This window comes from Alosa alosa, chromosome 3 (assembly GCF_017589495.1).
Source record: "Alosa alosa isolate M-15738 ecotype Scorff River chromosome 3, AALO_Geno_1.1, whole genome shotgun sequence".
Lineage (NCBI taxonomy): Eukaryota > Metazoa > Chordata > Actinopteri > Clupeiformes > Clupeidae > Alosa > Alosa alosa.
The window spans coordinates 19,593,381-19,613,255 of NC_063191.1; the positions used below are offsets into that span (position 1 = coordinate 19,593,381).

Here is a 19,875-nt window from a genome sequence, read left to right on the forward strand (position 1 = left end):
AAATGGTATATAGGAGATGATACAAGCAACTCATTTGTATGCAGTTTTTGTTGGTGGCTTCAGAGAATGTCTTGTAGCTTCTAAATATGATCCTTCGTGACCTGGAAGTTTAATAAACATGCTTCCGGGTGAAAGTCAACTGAAGCGGTCGGTTTAAAAACAACCACTACCTAATGCCAAAGATTGGCGGAGCTGCTTCGTCGCGGTTAATCATTTCAATATGAACCAGTCATCCGACATTGATGCCAAAGTGGAAATACTGAAGAAGAAGTATCTTGAAAAGACACCACTGGTATTAACTAACTTGTTACAATCTTGTTGACACGCATTTTCTGTTGATGTTGGTGGCTAACGTTAGCAAGCTTACTCCCTATTTGGCATTCAAAAGTTAGGCAGCCTAATGAAAGCAATTATCAACAGCCTGGAATATTAAATTAGAAATGAGATATTTAGTAAATTAACAGAACGGAGAATAGCGACTTAATGATGTTCATATTATTGTTTAGACTGACGCTGCTGAAACCACAGACCACAAATCAACACATAACGTTGCCGAAAAAGTTATGAACACGGGTGAGTTGATGTAACGTTTTGTTCCAAAGCAGTGCAAACAATGCAACACTGCAATGGGGGATAAGCATTATAGCATAAGGTGTTAACGTTTGGATTTGTTGTCTGTGGCCTACGAAATTAAACTGCTTTTTACGTTACGTTAACCATTTCTGTTTCACGTTTTCCTGAAAGCGTGGAAGTCTCCGACCAGTCGTTGTTACTACCGCGAGATCAAATCCCACAATACAAATTTGCAAGAGCTCTTGAAAGCTGTCACACATTTTCCACTGCGGTCAGTATGTAGCTAACCATAGACTATGCTGTGCCAAAATCGCATTGTGTAGCATAACAACCACACACCTCCATTCTCAGGCTCGACAGTGAACGCGGTTTGGATGAAAGCGATGATGTCTTGAATATTGAATGCACTCACTCCATGTCAGAGCCCAACATCCAGTGTACAGAGACCGGTATGCAGCTTCTTTAGTGATTGTATTTATCAGAATGATATTACTTTGCATAAGATACAATAACATGTACTCCGATTTAAGAATTCAACTGTTGTTTTCTTCAGATGTGACCCTACCCTCCAACTTTAGGGCATTTTCAAGTCCCTCTGAGACAGAGCATTTGGACGAAAAACCTAAAAGTCAAAGACAGCCCTCCCCATATAGTCACTCATCTGCATCAGGTCTCGGACATGTCTACCAAGAGCTATTGGAGATTTATGAAAAGTTACAAGTAAAGTACTTCCCTACTGTTTACATAAAATAGTCACTTATTGTACATTCTCTTTCTAGCCACGAGCCGCTGTTGACACACGGTAGCTGAACACAATTGTTTTCAAGAGTGTATGTATATAGCAAGCAATAGAATTGTGTGTTTTTGTTTAGGTGGAGCGGCTTAATCAGCAGCAATGGGCTGCCAAGCTCCTGAAACAAGAGCAGAAACTGGAGCAGAGGGAGAACCTGCTGCTGCAGCATCAAGAAACCCTGCACAATGTGTGCGGGGTGCAGGGGGAGGTGCATGGCCGCATCCGTGCACTACAGCAGGTGGGGAGGCCCAGGGTCTGTATTGTGTAAATTATCACATGGGTCTATCATTTATAAAGGTCATGAAAGTGTAGTGATGTGCATTGAGAGGCCAAGTATAGAAATCGTGTTTTGGATTCTTCCCCATTACTTCTCACGCACTGTTTGTAATTTGACATAAATTGACAGAATAATTAGTAATTGTCATGATTGGCAGTACGTTTATGTAATGGCACAGGTACATTTTGAATGTTGAATTATTTGAGTCTGTTTATGATTAAATACATGTTTGAAATATTAACAGACCTATTTGATAAATCTTGTTTAGCAATTCAGGGGTGCTATAATGTCTGGGAGAGATTAGTGTAGAAGTGTTGTGCCTTAAAAAAAATGTACATGCACATGCTGAATAGACCATTGGTGACTGTGGAGACTGATAATGTTAAGAAGGAATAATTTAGAGCCTAAGCTAAGTTTTTGGAAGCTCTGAATTCTGTGAACATTAGATCCGTTGTAATTGCTTGTGGCTGAATACATGCCTGTGCCTGTGGACAATGTGAATGTTTTCCACACACCAAATAGCCAATTTGTGTTTTCACCATTTGTGGTTGTCTTTTTCATAAATTTGGTCGCATACCAAAGACAAGAATAAATGTGCACTTTACTTAAATATGTCCTTTGTTACTACAATTTAATTCTGTTTCCCCTATTGTGATCAGGGGGTTTCCTTTATTCACTGGCTGAAATATATGTTGTACATTCATTTACTCCTCTCTTCTGCTTGTTGTAAACATTGAATTACCATAACTTATTTTCATCAGCAACATCAAATAGAGTTTGAGCAATTGAACTTTGCTCTTAAAGAGAAGACAAAAGAGAGTAAGAGGCTCAAATCAAGCTTCGTCACCATCAAAGATTTAAATGAATCCATGAAAAAACAGGTAACTTTCAGAGTTCAATTTGTTTGTGACCTCTTCATTGTTAATACTCATTATGTATACTTTTGATACATTCTAATCAAGTGTTTGTGCACACCAAAACCTTTATTTTCCCCTCTCTGTTTGTTGTCAAACACCAATGTGTATGTGTGTAGCTAACAGATCTTGGTGAACAGAAAAAGAAATTAGAGGACCAGTTAAAGAAAGTACAAGCCCGTCTACAGAACCTTCAGGTGAGATGTAAAGGTGATTTCTTGAGATGTAAAGGTGATTTCTTGATTTCTTGGTGTGTGTGTGTGTGTGTGTTAGTATACAGAGAGGGAGGCAGACACACTCAAATCTCTGTTGTTTTCAATAGAGAAAGTATGACTATGCTGTGGCACATAAAGGACAGGGAAATGTTTGTCCAAAAATTGAACTGAAACCCTCCAGACCTGATAAAGCTGATAAAACTGTGCCTGCTGTGAAACTGGCAAAGGTAAGTGGCTCTTTTTGCAGACCCATAGTAATAATTTTCTTTTTTATCAGTACAATAGATTAACAAAGCAATCCTATATTCTTCTTGCGTAACATTTTGTAATTTGATTACAAAGAATTAGCCTGAAATTCAATAGGAGGTCGTGATAACTGAGTCCATGTGAGGATAATTATTGCAATCAGCAGTGTTTTCTGTAATTATGATATATTGCATCAGTCAGTCAAATTGTTTTCCCTCTGAGGAACACCACACCCCATCAAGCCAGAGAAAGGCATGGCATGGCATGGCAGCAACCACATGTAGAAAAATCTGCTAATTAACGGACCACCAATGACAACAACAGTTCTGAGCTGTTCTGAATTGCACTTCCTGCAGATACCGGGCAGCAGCACCTCTGGGAAGCTTCTGGCCCTCCTTCTGGACTGGGTTTTGGACAGCCAGCTGTTCCAGACTGTTGAGGGGGATGGCAAGAGCAGTCCTTTCCTACTTGATATGCCTCCCTCGGCCACTTCCCTCCACGAGAGGTGTGCAAAGGTTTGTCTGCTGGATTATATTCCCCTACATGGTGGAGATAAGATTGCCAGCATCTATTTTACCTGATACAATGAGTGCAGAGGCTCTTCATGTCATGGCATGCTGCAGTCATAGATGGCCTTTGTTTTCAGCCTGAGACAGTATATCATTAGCTTTATTCTGCCCATCCATATGCATGGAACAGTGTTTTCCTGGATTGTGATGGTGGATTTTATTTAATTTCATGGTCTGGTGGATACGCATACAGGTTGCCATCCTCTTAAACCTCTCATTTGTTCTTCCTCACAGACTTTGCCAGTGCTTACCGAACAACTTCAACAGGCTACAGAGACCCACTCACCCTTACAGCTACTCCTACTTAAAGTCAGCTACTGGTCTTTGAGGCAGTTGGATCAGAGTTCCCAGGTGCTGTCACTGTGCTGAGACTAAAGCCCCGTTCGATAGTTCACATATATTTGTTCACACGATTTGCTTGTCATCTGTCGCTTCAAAAGTTGAAATTATTTTAAGTGTGTTGCTTTAATCATTGAATTACATTAACGTTACATCGTCTCTTGTTGCTATTAGCTGTGAAAAGCTTACATGTATCCTAACAACTCTGAAGAAGCCTTCTAATAATGGCATGGTGTTTAAGTTTCAGAGCATAATGGCTTTTCACTAGTAAAGCCACATGCTGTGCACTACAAAAAGGCCGTAGTCCATAGTATCAGGTACGACGTATTGCACATTTTCCCACCAGACCCCATTGACCTCCACCTTGCGGAGATTAGGAGAGGAAATGACCAAAGGCTCTCTGGACCCAAGTGTTCCCAGCAAGAGCAGGCCCTGTCCTCTGTTCAAAACCCCATGCCTTCACACAAGGTTCCTGTCAACGCTGATCATCCTCAAAACCATCTCTCAGGGTAAGAAGAATGAATGATTTGTAATGCATATGCACCATATAAAAGCTAGCCTGGAAATCCAGACCCAAATCCCAAAGATTAGGGGGCTGGCTACGAGTAATGAAAATGACCCAACTCAAGGGGCGGCACCAAACATGGATTTGAAAATATCACTGCATGGAATTGGATAACACTACGACCAATGTTTCCAGATTTCGATTTCGATATCTGTTTAGCTCGCCTCTGGCCTATATCTGAGCATTATTACTCATCGCCAGAGTCGCTCGCTGAGCAAATTCAAACTATTGCGAGAATTCTGAATGCTGTATGTCGTATAGAAACTGTAGACACCTCTATTAATTGCTGTTGGATCTTGAGCAGCTGAACCATATTGAATAAGCCTGTCAGAATGGCTGGATATCAGAGTGGGGTATACAGTGCATACAGAAAGTTTTCAGACCTTTTCAAGTTTTCCACATTTTAGAATTTAAAAAGTAAGGAATTTCCGTTGCCTACCAAAGGAGTTTGTCAAGTCTGAAGTATCACTTCAATGCAAAGCAATTCAGAGGTACAAGTTAGAACACCTCTTGATGATGATAATGCTAGCCACCAGCCTTGTCAAAGTTAACTTTACAAAAGTATTGTTTACTTAGCCTACCCTATGACCGACTAACTAACTAACTGACAAACTCCCCCTGCTAAACCGACTACATTTGTTGCACACTTGAAACAAAATGTATTCACAAGCATATTGAAGGTGGTTACATCTATTTTCATTCTAATAACTTCACATTACATTTCCGCTCTTTGTCTCGTTTTTTCCTACTGTTTAGTTTCATCTTTTTCTACTCAACTATTTTAACTGCTATTTCTTATCTTAGACTGCTACCTACTGAATAGAAAAGGCAACAACTTAGTAATTATGTGAATAAAAATGTATAACATGTTTGAATGGCCAAAAAAAGGACAAATAATGAGCGGTATACCACACATTACCTTGGTGTTGGGCACTGCACATGTCATTGACAGTGAGTGGAAACTTCAGTCATTTGCATTCATCATGCTAAAAATCTGACACCAGGCACTACGTTGATGCTTGCGTCAAAGTAAAAATTATAATAAAAGAGAGAGATGTTGAACTTTAAAGTCTATAATGTTGGTTTGGCTCTTCATTGATTCATCTGCCAATTCTTTTTTTTTAAATATGTTCATAGCAAAAATGGATGCATGTGATTAATTTAGATGAATTATTCACAGAGTATATAACTAATTCGATTATTTTTTTAATAGCTTGACAGCCCTAGTTGTGACAATTGCAATATGCATAACTGGCGTATTGTCATACAGAGAAATTGATCTGCACCACGCCCCTTTTTTGGGGAAAGCGAGCTAGCATCATATCATTGATTCCAATCAACAGCTAGCAGTCCCACATGACATCTGGTCATTAATTCACAGGACATTCAATCCTTTTACTAACACAACGGTTATGAAGAAATATGTAACTGACTCATGCCGAACTATGTACATTAACAACCTAATTTGCTTCCAAAACCCCAGTGTTGAGGATGAATTTAGCTCGTAGCTAACACTTAAAACAACCATACGCTCCAATGTAAAACCATAAGCTTGCTAACTAGCTAACTGTAGAACTTGAGTATAACAGCCAATTATCTCACCTTGTTGTAGGAAATACATACGTATTTCATAAAATTAAGGTGTGACTTATGTTTAATTGACATTATGACACGTAAAGTTAAGCTTGCCAAATCTAGTTTAACAGTTACTCGACGGCAGCTCATTTGTGACACTCCTGTTAATAAACTGGAAAGAGCAAAAAATAGGAATGTAATGGTTGCCTAAATCCCACAGACACACAAATAACTCACAGCAATGTTATTTTGTGCTTTTTATTCACTTTTGCTCAAATATTTAATAAGTGTAAGCCCTTTTCACTCCCCACGTCCATGCAGCTCCATAGATTTTGATTCAATCCAAGTGGTCTGCTATCCCTGAAAAGGGGGCGGGGACGTGTGGCAAATTCAAAGTTCCCGGATGGGCTCTGATGCATCCTACAGGGTTCCTACACAGTATGGAAAACCTGAAAAGTATGGAATTTGATTTTAGTAATTTCCAGGTCTGGATAAGTATTGAAAAAAAAGAAACAAGGGTATGGAGAAATATTTGTGTTTCCAGACTATTGCATCTACAGTACTAATCACTTCACTCAGGTTATAATGAACCATTCCTACTGTTGTGGACTGACAGTTAAGCTACACATCATTGTGCATCTATTTTTAATATATTTTCATTCCATTTTAAGATGAGTCTGAAACATAACAAAATGTGGAAAAATTGAAATGGTCTGAAAACTTTCTGTATGCACTGTATGCATGGGTCTTCCTTCATTCCCTCGGGATAAATTGCATCTAGCTAACTAGCTAGTTGGCTCATATGTGTATGTCATTGAATGCCTTCCATGAAATAACTTTCACAGAAATGTAATAAACTAGATATACCGCAAAGTGGTACGAAATATGACCACCGCTCAGTCCTGCACATTCTCTCCGCAAAAATAAATCACGCTTGTCAATTTATCTCCATCTCCTACTCCATCCCCTACTCTTTCAACTTTTGTTTTAAGGGGAGGAGGGTGAGGAGAGCATTGCAATAATCAACCCTGCAGGATATGAAGGCATGGACTAGTTTTGCTAAATGAGTCATTCCGTGTCAAATCAGACAAAATCCAAGAAAATGGTTGCAGCACCGACTCCTCAAAGTCTACACAATGTTTAGGCTCCATAACTAAAACCTGTAAAATATTTTTGATCAATTCTATTGTTTTCATAGTCTTTTTGCCCTTGATTGTTTACACTCTCTCAAAGGCCTTATCTTGGAGGCCATGTTTGGACATTCACATCTTAAAAGTATAATGATGAATTTTATTTTTTATTACTTAAATATAAAATGCGTATATAAAAAAGAGCATTTTCGCTAATCTTTTTCTGCAGTAACTGACTAATTCAAAGTATTAAATACCGGTAATTAACTAGTCAGATAATTAAAATAACTACAAATCCAGGCTTTTGTCATTGCCATCAAAGCTTTTTGCTTGTTTATTATCATGATAATTTATATTTGTTGAGGAATAGTAAGTCAAAAGTAAAATAAAAGTTGTCTCATAATAAGGGCATGCGTTTGAAACATTTTGTTAAAAAATGAAGTTGAAAGGTTGTATCAAAACACAAATAAATTTGGAAAGACCCCAAATCAGAAAAAGTTGGGATGTTGTGTAAAATGCAAATAAAAACAGAATGTGACAATATACAAATCTCATAAACCCATATTTAGCAGCAAAAGGGACATAGACAACATGTCAAATGTTGAAAATGATCATTTGGACTATTTCATGGAAAATATATGCTCATTTTGAATTTGATGTCAGCAAAAAAGTCACCTCTTTATTTAACAAAATTCTATTAATGTTTAAGAACTGAGGAGAATGAAATGTTGTCTCATTACATACAATGAGAGGTCTGGAAACGGGTCTGGAGGTCCAAAAGACCACCGCCATCCAATTTGTCTTTCAGCTCTCTCCCTTGCAAAGATTTCTCTGGATTCTCTGAATGTTTTAATGATATAATTATGTCCTGTAGATGATGAACTCCCCAAATGCTTCACAATTTCATGTTAAGAAACATTACAATGACATCATTTGTGTACACAGAGTGATGATGAAAACCCGTCTTTACTTCTTTACTTCTAAGAGGACCCTGCCCTTTCTGGGATGCTGTTTTTCATACCCAATCGTGTTGCCAGTTACCCAAATTAGTTGTGAAACATTGCTCCTTTTGTTTTCTTTATCATTACACAACTTTTCCAGCCTTTTGTTACCCCGTCCCAATTTTTTTTAAAACATGTTGCTGGTTTCAAATTCAAAATTAACATATTTTCCATGAAATAGTCAAATTTGTCATGTGTCCTTTTTGCAACTAAATATGAGTTTAAGAAGTTTGCAGATTATTACAATCGTCCCAACTTTTTTTGATTTGGGGTTGTATTAAAACATATCTCTGTACATTACAAGTATAGGTTAAATATATTCATGGCATGCATTTTCATGTAATAATGTCTCAATGCTCACTTGACTGCTATATTTTGGAGTAGTTATGTAAACAAATCAGTAAAGGTATGTTTCACCGTCTTGACCCCCAAGACCAGATGTGCTATGCAGACATCTACAGCAGATGGCAATGTTGTGGTTTTCCAGTCATTTCAAGAGAGTTGCAGCCTAGAGTCGAGGAGCTCTGAATTTGCCGAAACTTTTGTCAGCCTCCAGCCTAATTTTTTTCCCCCTATAATTTCAGAACATTCTTGTCAACAATGGCAAACCATGCTGCAATACTCTGTACAGTTTTATCCACAAAACCTTTGATCTGAAGTCCAGTCCTGCCACTCAAGTACATAACTTTCTAATGGATTTCACTTGCCTTTCTGGCTCACCCATACTTTAGATTGACAGAAAATCCTATTGTGGATAATTATGACCGCCGTGCAGCGAAGCAGCGGTCATATAGGTTTAGTCAGAGTTTTTTTTCTTCTTTTTTTTAAAAAAATTTTTTTTTTTTTTAGTAATTTTGTGTCAACGATTCCCGGGACACTGAAAGACCGGGATTTACGAAACTTCTTGGGCATGTAGCCCCAGAAGGATGACAAGGAACTATTGACGGACTGGACCCCCCGAAAGGAGGGTAGGGTGAACACAGTTTTCTGTGAATATTTTGAGAACTATAGGGCCTAAGAAGACCACATTTTTTTAGTATGTTGGTCTCAAGGGGCCATGTCAACCCATCTCATTACTCATTTGATGTATAGTGCCACCTAGTTAAAAATAAAAAAGCAAAAATCAGGTGTAATCACATGTAACAATTGGAGGTATAGGATCATTCTGACACCCTCTGAATGCATGCCAAGTTTTGTAGAATTCCATTCATGGGGAATACAATACAATAAATAAATCTATGTGTAAATTTAGTGACTGTACACCAACTGGCCTGTAGATGGCCGGGCACAGTTTTTTGCAAATATCTCGAGAACCTTAGGGCCTAGGATGACCATTTTTTTTTTTCATCCAGGGGCCATGTCAACCCATCCCATATCCACTCATTTGATGTACTGTAGCGCCACCTAGTTCAAAATGAAAAAGCAGAAACGAGGCATTGTAATTGCTGGTATCTTTGGCTGACAGGTTCAAAACTGAACAGCATTTGAAGTGTAGGATCATTATGACACCTTCTGGCATGGGACGTTTCGTGGAATTCCGTTCATGGGGGACCATACAATAAATTACTATATGTGTACATTTAGTGACTTTAAACTACGCATTCACACACACACACGCACTCATGAACGCGCAAACACAGATACATACACACACAGACACACACATAAGCGCACACACACAAGCACAAGCACAGACAGACACACACACACACACACATAAAAAAGCACACATGCAGGCACACATAAACACACACACACACCCCATTACTCCCACACACCCACTCAAAAGCAAATACACACACACACACACACTCATGAACACACGCAAACACAGATACATACACACACATACTGTACACACAAGCACAGACACACACACACATGCAGGCACACGTGCACACACACATAAACACACACACACACCCCATTACCCCCACACACCCACTCAAAAGCAAATACACACACATAAAACACACACGTATGCAGGCAAGCAGAACCCCCCACACACACACACACACACACACACACACAGAAGCACACATAAAAGGAAACGTACACATACATACTCATTTACATACACAAAAGTTGCAACAGTAGTGGATGGAGTCCCGCCCTAGTTAATATAATGTTCTCTTTAATCCTCTATATCACATTTAATGGCCACCATTTTTATACAGGGAAAATTGCTGTTCCTAAAATCATGAGCAGAATCTTATGGTGCTGGCTGGGTTAGGTGAATCATGAGCAGAATCTTATGGTGCTGGCAGGGTTCGATAAATCATTGAGCTCACAGACATTTGGGTCCCATGTGGGAAGCATCAGGACCCTCAGAATTCATAGTCTTTTTTTTGTCTGTAGGGTGCTAGAGGCATGGTAGAACAGAATATATCACTCACTCAGTTTTGCACTTATTGAGTGTCAAGCAATTGTAATCACTTTTGTTTTGTGGCACAAAAGAAAACCAGCGTGACTTTAAATGCTCTGGTAAGCCATATCTGAAGATGTGGTTTGTGGAGTGCTGGAAGCTTAACTATTCCCATCATGTGAAAGGTGCAGATTCCCTCCCACTCACTCAAAGGTGAAGTGCCTGCTGCCAGTGTTCACACATTCTAGTGCTAGAAAGCAGGAAACATCTTGTCATATGAAACATGCTGTGCTCTCTCTCTCTTTCTTTCTTTCTTTCTTTCTTTCTTTCTTTCTTTCTCACTCACTCTCTCACTCTCTCTCTTTCTTTCTTTCTTTCTTTCTTTCTTTCTTTCTTTCTTTCTTTCTCACTCACTCTCCTCTCTCTCTCTCTCTCTCTCTCTCTCTCTATCTATCTATCTATCATTCACACATTCTCACACAAAGTTCAGTCCGTGCTTGACCTGGACCCATGGCTTATTGCCAGACCTCTCACTTAATCTCTCTCTCTCTCTCTTTCTCTTTCTCTCCCACATGACCCCTTGGCTTTGCGTTTGGTGTGTCAGTGGACACGCTGGCGCAGGCTCTGGAGGCTCTGCTGGTGGAGCTGAGGACTGAGGAGGGCCAGGCTCTGTTCCTGCACTACCAGGCCCTGCCCGTGGTCTCGGCGCTCCTCAGGGGGGGAAGCCCCGGCCTGCTGGCCTCTGCGCTGGACATTCTCATGCTCATGTGTGGAGAGTCCTGTAAGTGTCTGCAGTTGCACCAACACAAATGTGCACATATCCACACACAAATTTAGACATGAAAGATGTGATGAACAGTTAAATAACCATGAATTCTTATAAAAGTCTTTCAACTCTTCTACTGAACATGAAGAATTTTGTTCAATATGATAATAGCTGTCTAGTTATAGGCGGTGAGTGCTTACTGCCATTCAAGAAAATACAGTAGAAGGACTAACACAATTGTCTTATCTTGTTTTGATTACATGTTAAGTGGAAATAGACATTCACCCAGGGCTCTGCAGCGCCTGTCTCGGTTGTGTATGTTTACATTTGTGTCTCTGCTTTGGTTTGTGGTAGTGTAACCACTGAGTGCTGTGGCATTTCCATTCAGATTAATTCACTGGTAGTTACTTTTCCACATGCAGACACATCTCCTTTCAATTTTATGTCCTTGTTTATCCTTTTACTTCATACTGAAACACGCCCTGTGAACAGAGAAGACTGAAAAGAGACTAAACAATTGGAGATAATGAACATTAAACCTCCCACAAACTCCTTGGCCATGCCTTATATCTCCTTATACCCTAATTCCGTGTCATGGTAAATGTCCGGTCATCTCTCTTCTCTTTCCAGTACCGTCTTGTTTAGGAGTGGCAGTAGATTTGTGTACACCCAGTAATTGCCTCTACAGTAAAAGGCACAAGTATTTATATTGTAGATCTGACATTAATGGCCAATTTCAGTTTGGATGGCGTGTTGTTTGGTTTAGCTGTCATTTGTGGTTGGCAGCATTAGATGCATCTGACTGAAAGGTAAAGCCATGGGGCTGCCACTCTTCTTCCATTGCAGGAAGTCATCTGCTGCTCCCTGCTTACATTGAACACTGTCAGAGGATCACATTTCTCTAGCCCGAGAGTTTTTTTAAAGCTTCCAACCCTCAAGAGATGCACATCAGTAATGGACTCTGTGCCCACACACACTCAGATCTGCAGGGCACCCTCGTATGAATCTATGATTAAAGAGTTGTAGTGTGCGGATGATGATGGCAGGGGAGAGCCACGGGGTCTGCTGGAATGCTGTGCACAGAAGTGTGTCTCGGCCAAGCGTCTCCATCCACCAAAGATTTGGAGGGGAAACCGCACTCAGGCTCAAACTGGCCACAAAAAAAGCCCAGTACCAGTCTGGCCTTGGTAATTTAATTTTTCAGGACCTTTTTGATTCTTGATTATTTGCCCTGCTCTGTTCCCTTCTGTAAGTTAAGATAAAAGCTCTTTGCTCACTGCACTCTATCAGATGTCTAAGACATGTCCGGTTGGTGTCAGTGGGAGTGAGGGGGAGATGGAGGAAACGTGTTCCTTTCCTGAGGTGCAGCTTGTAACGATTGGCTTTTAAACACTGGCAGTAGCGCACTTAATAGTCATTAAAAGCTGCTAATTAGCACAGCGGGCAGAACTGCTGCTGGGCGCTGACGGTGTGCAGAGCCCGGAGACGCAGAGACCCTGACTGCTCAGGGGAGCAGGAGGCTCAGGCACCTACTAGTGATTTATGGATGAGGGGGGAGAATGCAGGAGACGAGGCTGGGCAATTAAAGCGCTTTGTGGATGGAGTGATTAGGGCTCTCTGGGGGGAAAGGCAGCTGAAGCAGAGCGGCGGTGACTTGTGGCGGGGGCCGGGGAGTTCACACCTGAAGGTCATCTCGGCGGGGCTGTCCGACGTGGGCCCTGCACAGCGTCTCGTGTCTGCAGCACTGGGGCGCCCTCAGTGACTCTCACGCTGCACTTAATCCACTCCATGTGTCTTGCCTCGGCACAGGGGCCCACTGAGAGGAGCCACTCAAAAAGAACGAGGCCCTTAAATCAACACGGACAAAGTGCATTCAGCAACGGATGGACAGCGTTTGAAGTTCTCAGACCCCCACCCCCTCCTCTGAGACTCACCTGTGAAGATGTGAGGGAGCCACATGTGTGAGGACCACATGCGTGTCCGAGGGGAGCACATGTTCAGAGAACACGCTTACACTTCAGCCTCCAGACCACAACACCGGAGATTGCAGGCAGCGGAGGCTGTGGTGGCTGTGGTGTGTCACTGGCGTCTGTACAGCAGTGGGCTGTGGGCCAGGTAGACAGGGAGCCTCCAAGGACCCCACCGTTGAAGCATTTTTGGAGTTTCTTGTGGAGTTTCACTAGCATGCTCGATTAAGTTCTAATTTATTGAATTGGTTTGTGCTTCCATAGTTGGTTGGCACATCCAGTCATTGAGGTTGGCAGGTGGGGGAAATCAGTGTGCACACAGATATTGAGCACAGGGACTCCAGTGTTCAGGTCATTACGCTATTTGCATGTGTCCTCTCTCTTCAAGTCAAGTCAAGTTTATTTATATAGTGCATTTCATTCGAGGTCATTCAATGTGCTTTACATAAACAAAACCATACAATAATAACAAATAAAAGCATAGAAGGGCTTAGTCAAAGAATAGTTCAAAAGGTAAAGATCATATTAAAAAAAATATAATATAATTATATATAAAAAATAAAACACACAAGGTAAAATCATTTAAAAATAAATAATAATTAATAAGCAAAAAAGTAATAGTAGTAAAGTAGTAAAAAAGCAATAAAAGACAAGGTAGAATAATTATCAAGGCAGATTTAGAATTTGTAATTCAGTGCAGTTAGCAGAAAGCATCTGCGAACAGTTGGGTCTTAAGTCTAGATTTAAAGGTGCCATGTGTAAGAATTGAGGTAAAAATATCCAAAAAATGAGCTACACGCATCAAAAGAATGAGAAGAAATAAGGGCGATGATGTCATTAAAAAAAGACAAGGTATAGTGCTGAAGACCTATCAACCTGAATTAGCATGCTAAATTACTAGCCAAAAGTGTCATAATACCAGTTTCGGCCATGGGAGGCAGTATGCAGGTAACATAACACAACCAAACTGCAATACACGTGTCTCGGTTGTTACTCTAGGGATATTCACTTTCTGGAGGTATACTGCCCCATCTTTTATAGAATGTGGAGTATGAATTGATTTTTTGGCAGACATTACACATGGCACCTTTAAAACTGGCTACAGTTGGGGCCTTTTTTGATGTCATCCGAAAGTTGGTTCCAGAGCTGAGCCGCATAGCAGCTAAAAGCTGCTTCACCATGGTTAGTTCTAACAGTAGGTTTTACTAACAGGTTTTTCACCTGGGACCTGAGAGGATGAGAAGGTGTGTACTGCTGAAGCATGTATTTAGGTCCTGCTCCATTTACTGATTTATAAACAAGCAAACCTCCAGCAATCCAGCAATCCTCCTCCAGCTCGTACCTCGCAAATCGTTCAAAGCTCAACATCATCGAGGGTGTCTCATTTGTCTAATTGCTACCAGAGGAGGTGAGGAGAGAGGAGAAAGGGCCGATACGCGAGGAAGCAGAGGTGCATCCTACGGGGAAGCGTTTTTAGTCGGAATGTGCCATCGTTGGTCCAAGCTGTGAAATGTTCTCTCTCATTCCTGCACCTCTGCCAACTTTCAGTTTAAAACAATTTTGTAGCAATTTATTAGCGACAATAAATTACTAGAAGTATTACCTCATTATCAGGGTCAATTCAGTGGGAATACTCAATGTTCATATGATATTTTTAGGCTTTGGTGTATCAATTTTCTGGTAAGTCAAAATGCTCTGCCATTTGTGTCTGGTCTGTTTATTCTAGCCTTATTGACGTCTCTTATAAAAATGAGCAGGACATCTCACTTCTTATATCTGTCTCTCCTTGATTCCAACATCCTCCTTACATTCCTTCCTCATTTCCTTCACAAAATGAATTTGAAGGAGGGGTTAGGACAGGAGGAAAGAAGGAAGGGACGATGGACAAATAGCATAATGACCTGGACCCTTGAAAGTACTGTTAAGTCAGCGAAGCTGGATGGCATCACATTTCATTGTTTCCCACAGAATTGAATTCCATTTGTGGTGGTAGGTTTGCAGAATGCAATGGTTATGATGCAAATTTAAGCACAATTTAGCCAGTCGACTTTTATGCCAACAATTGCAGGATTGTTAATGTTTTCTTTAAACATGCAGGTAGGTTTGTTGAGAGACAAGGAGGGGCTGTGCAAAGGTACACATAGCTCTACAATGAATGAATTCCATCCAATTTAAATAGTACAGCATGGAAAATCATTGTGTGGTGGTCAGTGGTGATATTGTGGTGGGCCGCCACAAATAAGTCAATGTATGGGAAACACTGCATTTGTTGAAATTTGAACCAAACATCAACAAAACACCAGAGAATGAACTCACCAATTCACCCATCCCCAAATTCCTATTCCATTTCCCTACACTCCCGTCCCCTCCTTTCGGTGATTGGCTGAAACAGTTTGGTTGTTATGTTTGCTTGCAGCTGTTCTGTTCGAGGGACAGGCTTGCTCCACTTTGTTTCTTTCCCATTCATGGAGCCAATGAGTGTTTTTTTACAATGTACTCACAGAATGGAGAACTACTGGATTGTGATGAGATGTGACAAAAAGTGTTACGGGTTAGAAATCGCTTTGAATCACTGAGGCTACCTTTAACATCACAGTACTGAACTGCCTCGACCTCTTGGCCTCTCATTGAATTGGTAGAGTCAGACAAAATGGAGCCCCGCTAAGAGGAGGCCAAGCCTAACTGTGTCAGGATGAAATCTTGTTTGAATTCTGTCATTGTGTAGTTATTTTTGTCCTCTGAAAGGATCTGATCAACATCTGTTTTCATGTTTCAGTTAGCTACCCTGAGATTAAAGCTGCCTATCTATCCAAATGAAAAGCAGGGTTTGGTATCGTTTGGTGAATATGGAAACCAGGCATTTACTGGATGCTCATATTCACAAGCCTTCAGGAGATTCATTTATTGTTTTATATTGTATTATTTATTATCAGCATTGATTACAGATTAAATGAATGACTAAGTACAACTTTGCAGTACAATAACTGAAAAGTCTTTTTTGTTATTTGTGGTACTTCTTGGTGATTGTAATTAATTCATTTTCGTGGGTAGTTTGTATAAAAAGGCACTGGATGAAAAGGTATTTGTTTTGTCATTCCTTACAGCTATTGAAAATGAATCTAACATTTTCTCTGACAACGAGAAGGAAAGTGTATCTTAAACCTCATTTCTAATACACCTTTGTTCATGTGTCACTGTTAATCATATTTAATTTTATATAGAGAGAGACTTTGAGTATATAGAAAATTGACTATTGAGAATATGAAAATATGGAAGTATAAACAAGGTGGATGACATTCCCTCACTAATACTATTTAGGCTAACACTATTGTTTCCAACTGTTGCAAAATTGCTCATGACTGCAACCTACATCCACAGGTCCCACAGGCGCAAAGGCTGTTGAATGCAAGTCGGTAGAGATGGGTTTTTTACGTAAGGATTTAAAAACAGTCACAGATGATGCTGATTTGAAGTCATGTGGTAAACTATTCCAGAGGTGTGGTGCATGGACACTGAAGGCATGGTCACCTTTGTAGTTTTGCTTTCATTTTCTGCTCACTGAAACTAAGCAAATGCACTCAGAAATGCCTGACATAAAGAACACACTGTATGGAACGCAGAGGAGGCATGACTGAATTCTGACATTGCCTTAACAGTTCATTTTCTGTAGGCCTAAATCAATTTATATTTCTAAGCAACAAAAAAAAACATCCATTACCTTAAACCTCGTATGTGGAGATAACCATATTGGCACCTGAAAGTGCCTATGGTAAAGCTCTCGTAGCTGTAATCCTGCTGGAATAGTTCTGCAGGGCCCTCACCACCTCCCTCTTGCTCCGGTCAGGGATGCAGACTCGGTTCCTGGAGGCCTGCAGCACTGAGGATTTCTTCCGCACAGCATCGCTGCTGCTGCGCAACCCTCGGCTGGAGCTGCCACTGCTGGAGAAGGTCACCATGCTGCTGCAGAGACTCTCGGCCATCAGGTGAGCGCTGCTCCCCTCACACAGCGGCCTCCTGGGCCGCACTGCACGCAGGCCTCGCGATACCACCAGCAAATGGCACACTGCATTCATTATGTGCCTAATGTTTTCCTTAAACTGCCAATTAGACCAATGCAAATTGATTTACTGTAGTCATAGTAGGTTTGGTAAAAAGGAAATGCGCTGATCTATTAGCTGTGTTGTTCTCAGACCCTTTGTTAGCCATCATTAGCAAAGATCACAGCAGAGTTTTTGGATCTGCAATGACTAAAGTGAGAGAGAAAAAAAAAAAAAAACTCCAGTTTGCTTCCTCTCAGTCCATCTGGTGGGTTGTTCTGCTCCAGCGCTGTCTTGTGTTTCATCCGAGGGATAAACTAAAAGTCATGCGCCAGTAGACCATAATGCATGCGATCAGCTCTGAGGAATGTGACCAATTGTTTCTCTTGTTTATTTATTTTCTTTTTTAAGTGGTATGTAATCGTGCACTTGCGCAGCAACACGGCACAAGAGAGTAAAACTCCTCTGTCATTTTGCAGGAAAAACAAGCGGCTGTTTGAGGCATTCTCACTCCACCTCGTGCTGCAGGAGAAGTACAGAACTGTTGACCCATTGCACACCTTTCTGCGCATCAATCTCAGCTCCATCCTCTTCAATCTGGGCATGTTGACACGGCCGTAGACTTGCAGCCTTTCCCCCAGCTTGTTCTGGCACTGATCTTGGGAGATTTCTTTTCCTTTCAGTCACATGGCCCAGTCTTTGCATCTTAACATTATGAAGACATATGGCATTAAGTTATGTTTGTAAATGTTTTTTAAAACTTTGTTGTAACAATATTAACTGAAATTTCTTTGAGGCATTGACAATTTTCCACAACTGCTGTCGCTACAATTTGCTGTAGGTCCTGTGGCCTTGTCCTATCCCAATCATGTGTTTACGTGTGTGTGTTTTGTATTTATTTTTCATAGGCCCTGTGCTAATTAAAGCCTTCAAGAGAAACTTGCCTCTCTTTCCACGTCAAGTTTATATTTCCATAAATCTTGAGTGTTTGGACACAGACCGAAAGAGTGCCAAACATCACAGGCAACAGATTTATTTTCAGCTTCAAATGTTAAACCGTAATCCAGTTCAAACTACTTTGGTTTTAATTTATTTTTGACTTTAAATGAGATGCAGACAATTGCCCCCATCTCTCCTGGAATCTCCTATTTACTGGAAAGCAACATCTGTCAGCATACGTCCTTTGCTTTCAGTTTGTGTGTAACCATCTAAGGAAATCTTTGGTGAGAGTGCACAGGCACACTGACCATAGGCATACTGAAGTCAGAACAGAAGATGGATTACTGCTCGTGTTCATCTTTCACTGCCTTCACAGCTTTGTCAATTCAGCCATCCCCTCATTTAACAAAATGATGAATGCCAGGGGAGGTTGAATAGATTAAAGGTGTTGAGCCCTTCACTTTTGTTGAATAATTCTCATTATAGCATATCTCACTGTGAGATACTCACACACGCGGACGGTACACACACACACACACAGACACACACACATACACACAGATGTGGAGCTGGCAGATGGAGTGGAGTTCCATACTTAGACCTCAGCATGTGTGCACCTGCTTTAAGTCCCATGTTGTAGTAGACCATCTCCTACAGAAACCAGGGGGAAATCAGCATGCTATGTAAGGACTGTGGAGTAAGAACATGCAGGTTTGTCTGCACATCTACATTCATTACAAAAGCATTGTGCTGACGAAAGAAGTGGAAATGTCTTAAAGCATGTTAATTATTCCTGATGTACCATGGCGCCTTGTTTGACTGAAGCTGTTTGACAGGTCATGTTTTAGAAATAGAAAGGTTTCAGTAGTGTAATGACTAGGGTAATGAAGTCCTACAGTATATTCAGTGAGCCTTCATTTTCATTTTTGAACTTGCCATGATTGAAGAGATTGTAATTGGGTGTCAGTCAGGGACGTGATGTGAAGGATTTAACAACGTAAAAAAAAAATTCTTCTCCAAGAGAGACTGGTGCCTAGAAATGAAGTATTGACAGCTATATTGGCCAAACACAATACCTGTTCCCTTAAGCATTTACTTTAAAGTGAATGAAAATATTTGAGTGAAAAACTCATTTTCCACACACTGGGTTTGTAGAAGGTTGTTTTGATGAGTCTTGCCTGAGGATCATCTTTTTGCTGTTTTGTTTTTTAGTGCAGCCAGTCCTTCCCTCAGCGTGGAGAGAAACTACTGGAGCTCCTGCAGCGTCCACCTCCTCTGGGTGTGTGTGTGGTGGGTGTGTGTGTGAGCTGGGTGTGTGTGGTGGGTGTGGGTGTGAGCTGGGAGTGTGTGTGTGTGTGAGCTGGGAGTGTGTGTGTGAGCTGGGTGTGTGTGGTGGTTGTGTGTGTGAGCCGGGTGTGTGTGGTGGTTGTGTGTGTGTGAGCCAGGTGTGTGTGGTGGCTGTGGAGCTGCAGGCCTCCCCCTCCTCACCTCCACTCTGCAGTTCATCTGTCTCACTCATCGTGGCACAGGCATTTATTTCACTATGCCCATTGCCCACCCCAAGGTTCCAAGTGCCTGTGAATTTTCCACTGCCAGCGGTTGAT

The 19,875-nt window shown here is 41.0% G+C and overlaps 1 protein-coding gene across 3 annotated transcripts; it reads left to right on the top strand.

Annotated features, from left to right (window-relative positions):
* Positions 1–148: 148 nt before the first annotated feature.
* On the top strand, positions 149–18,265 carry LOC125291541 (coiled-coil domain-containing protein 138-like). 3 transcript variants are annotated; one of them, XM_048238317.1, is made up of 15 exons: positions 149–292; positions 507–573; positions 745–844; positions 925–1,022; positions 1,127–1,293; positions 1,446–1,604; positions 2,405–2,524; positions 2,677–2,754; positions 2,880–2,999; positions 3,375–3,533; positions 3,822–3,938; positions 4,273–4,435; positions 11,167–11,343; positions 17,140–17,278; positions 17,812–18,265. In XM_048238317.1, the coding sequence occupies exons 1-15, from the start codon at positions 221–223 to the stop codon at positions 17,951–17,953; spliced, it is 1,878 nt and encodes a 625-aa protein (XP_048094274.1). In that variant the 5' UTR covers positions 149–220; the 3' UTR covers positions 17,954–18,265. The 3 variants fall into 3 exon arrangements, with proteins under 3 accessions (XP_048094274.1, XP_048094275.1, XP_048094276.1); XM_048238318.1 differs by lacking the exons at positions 17,140–17,278; positions 17,812–18,265 and adding an exon at positions 16,674–17,133; XM_048238319.1 differs by lacking the exons at positions 507–573; positions 745–844 and having other exon boundaries at positions 178–292.
* Positions 18,266–19,875: the final 1,610 nt, after the last annotated feature.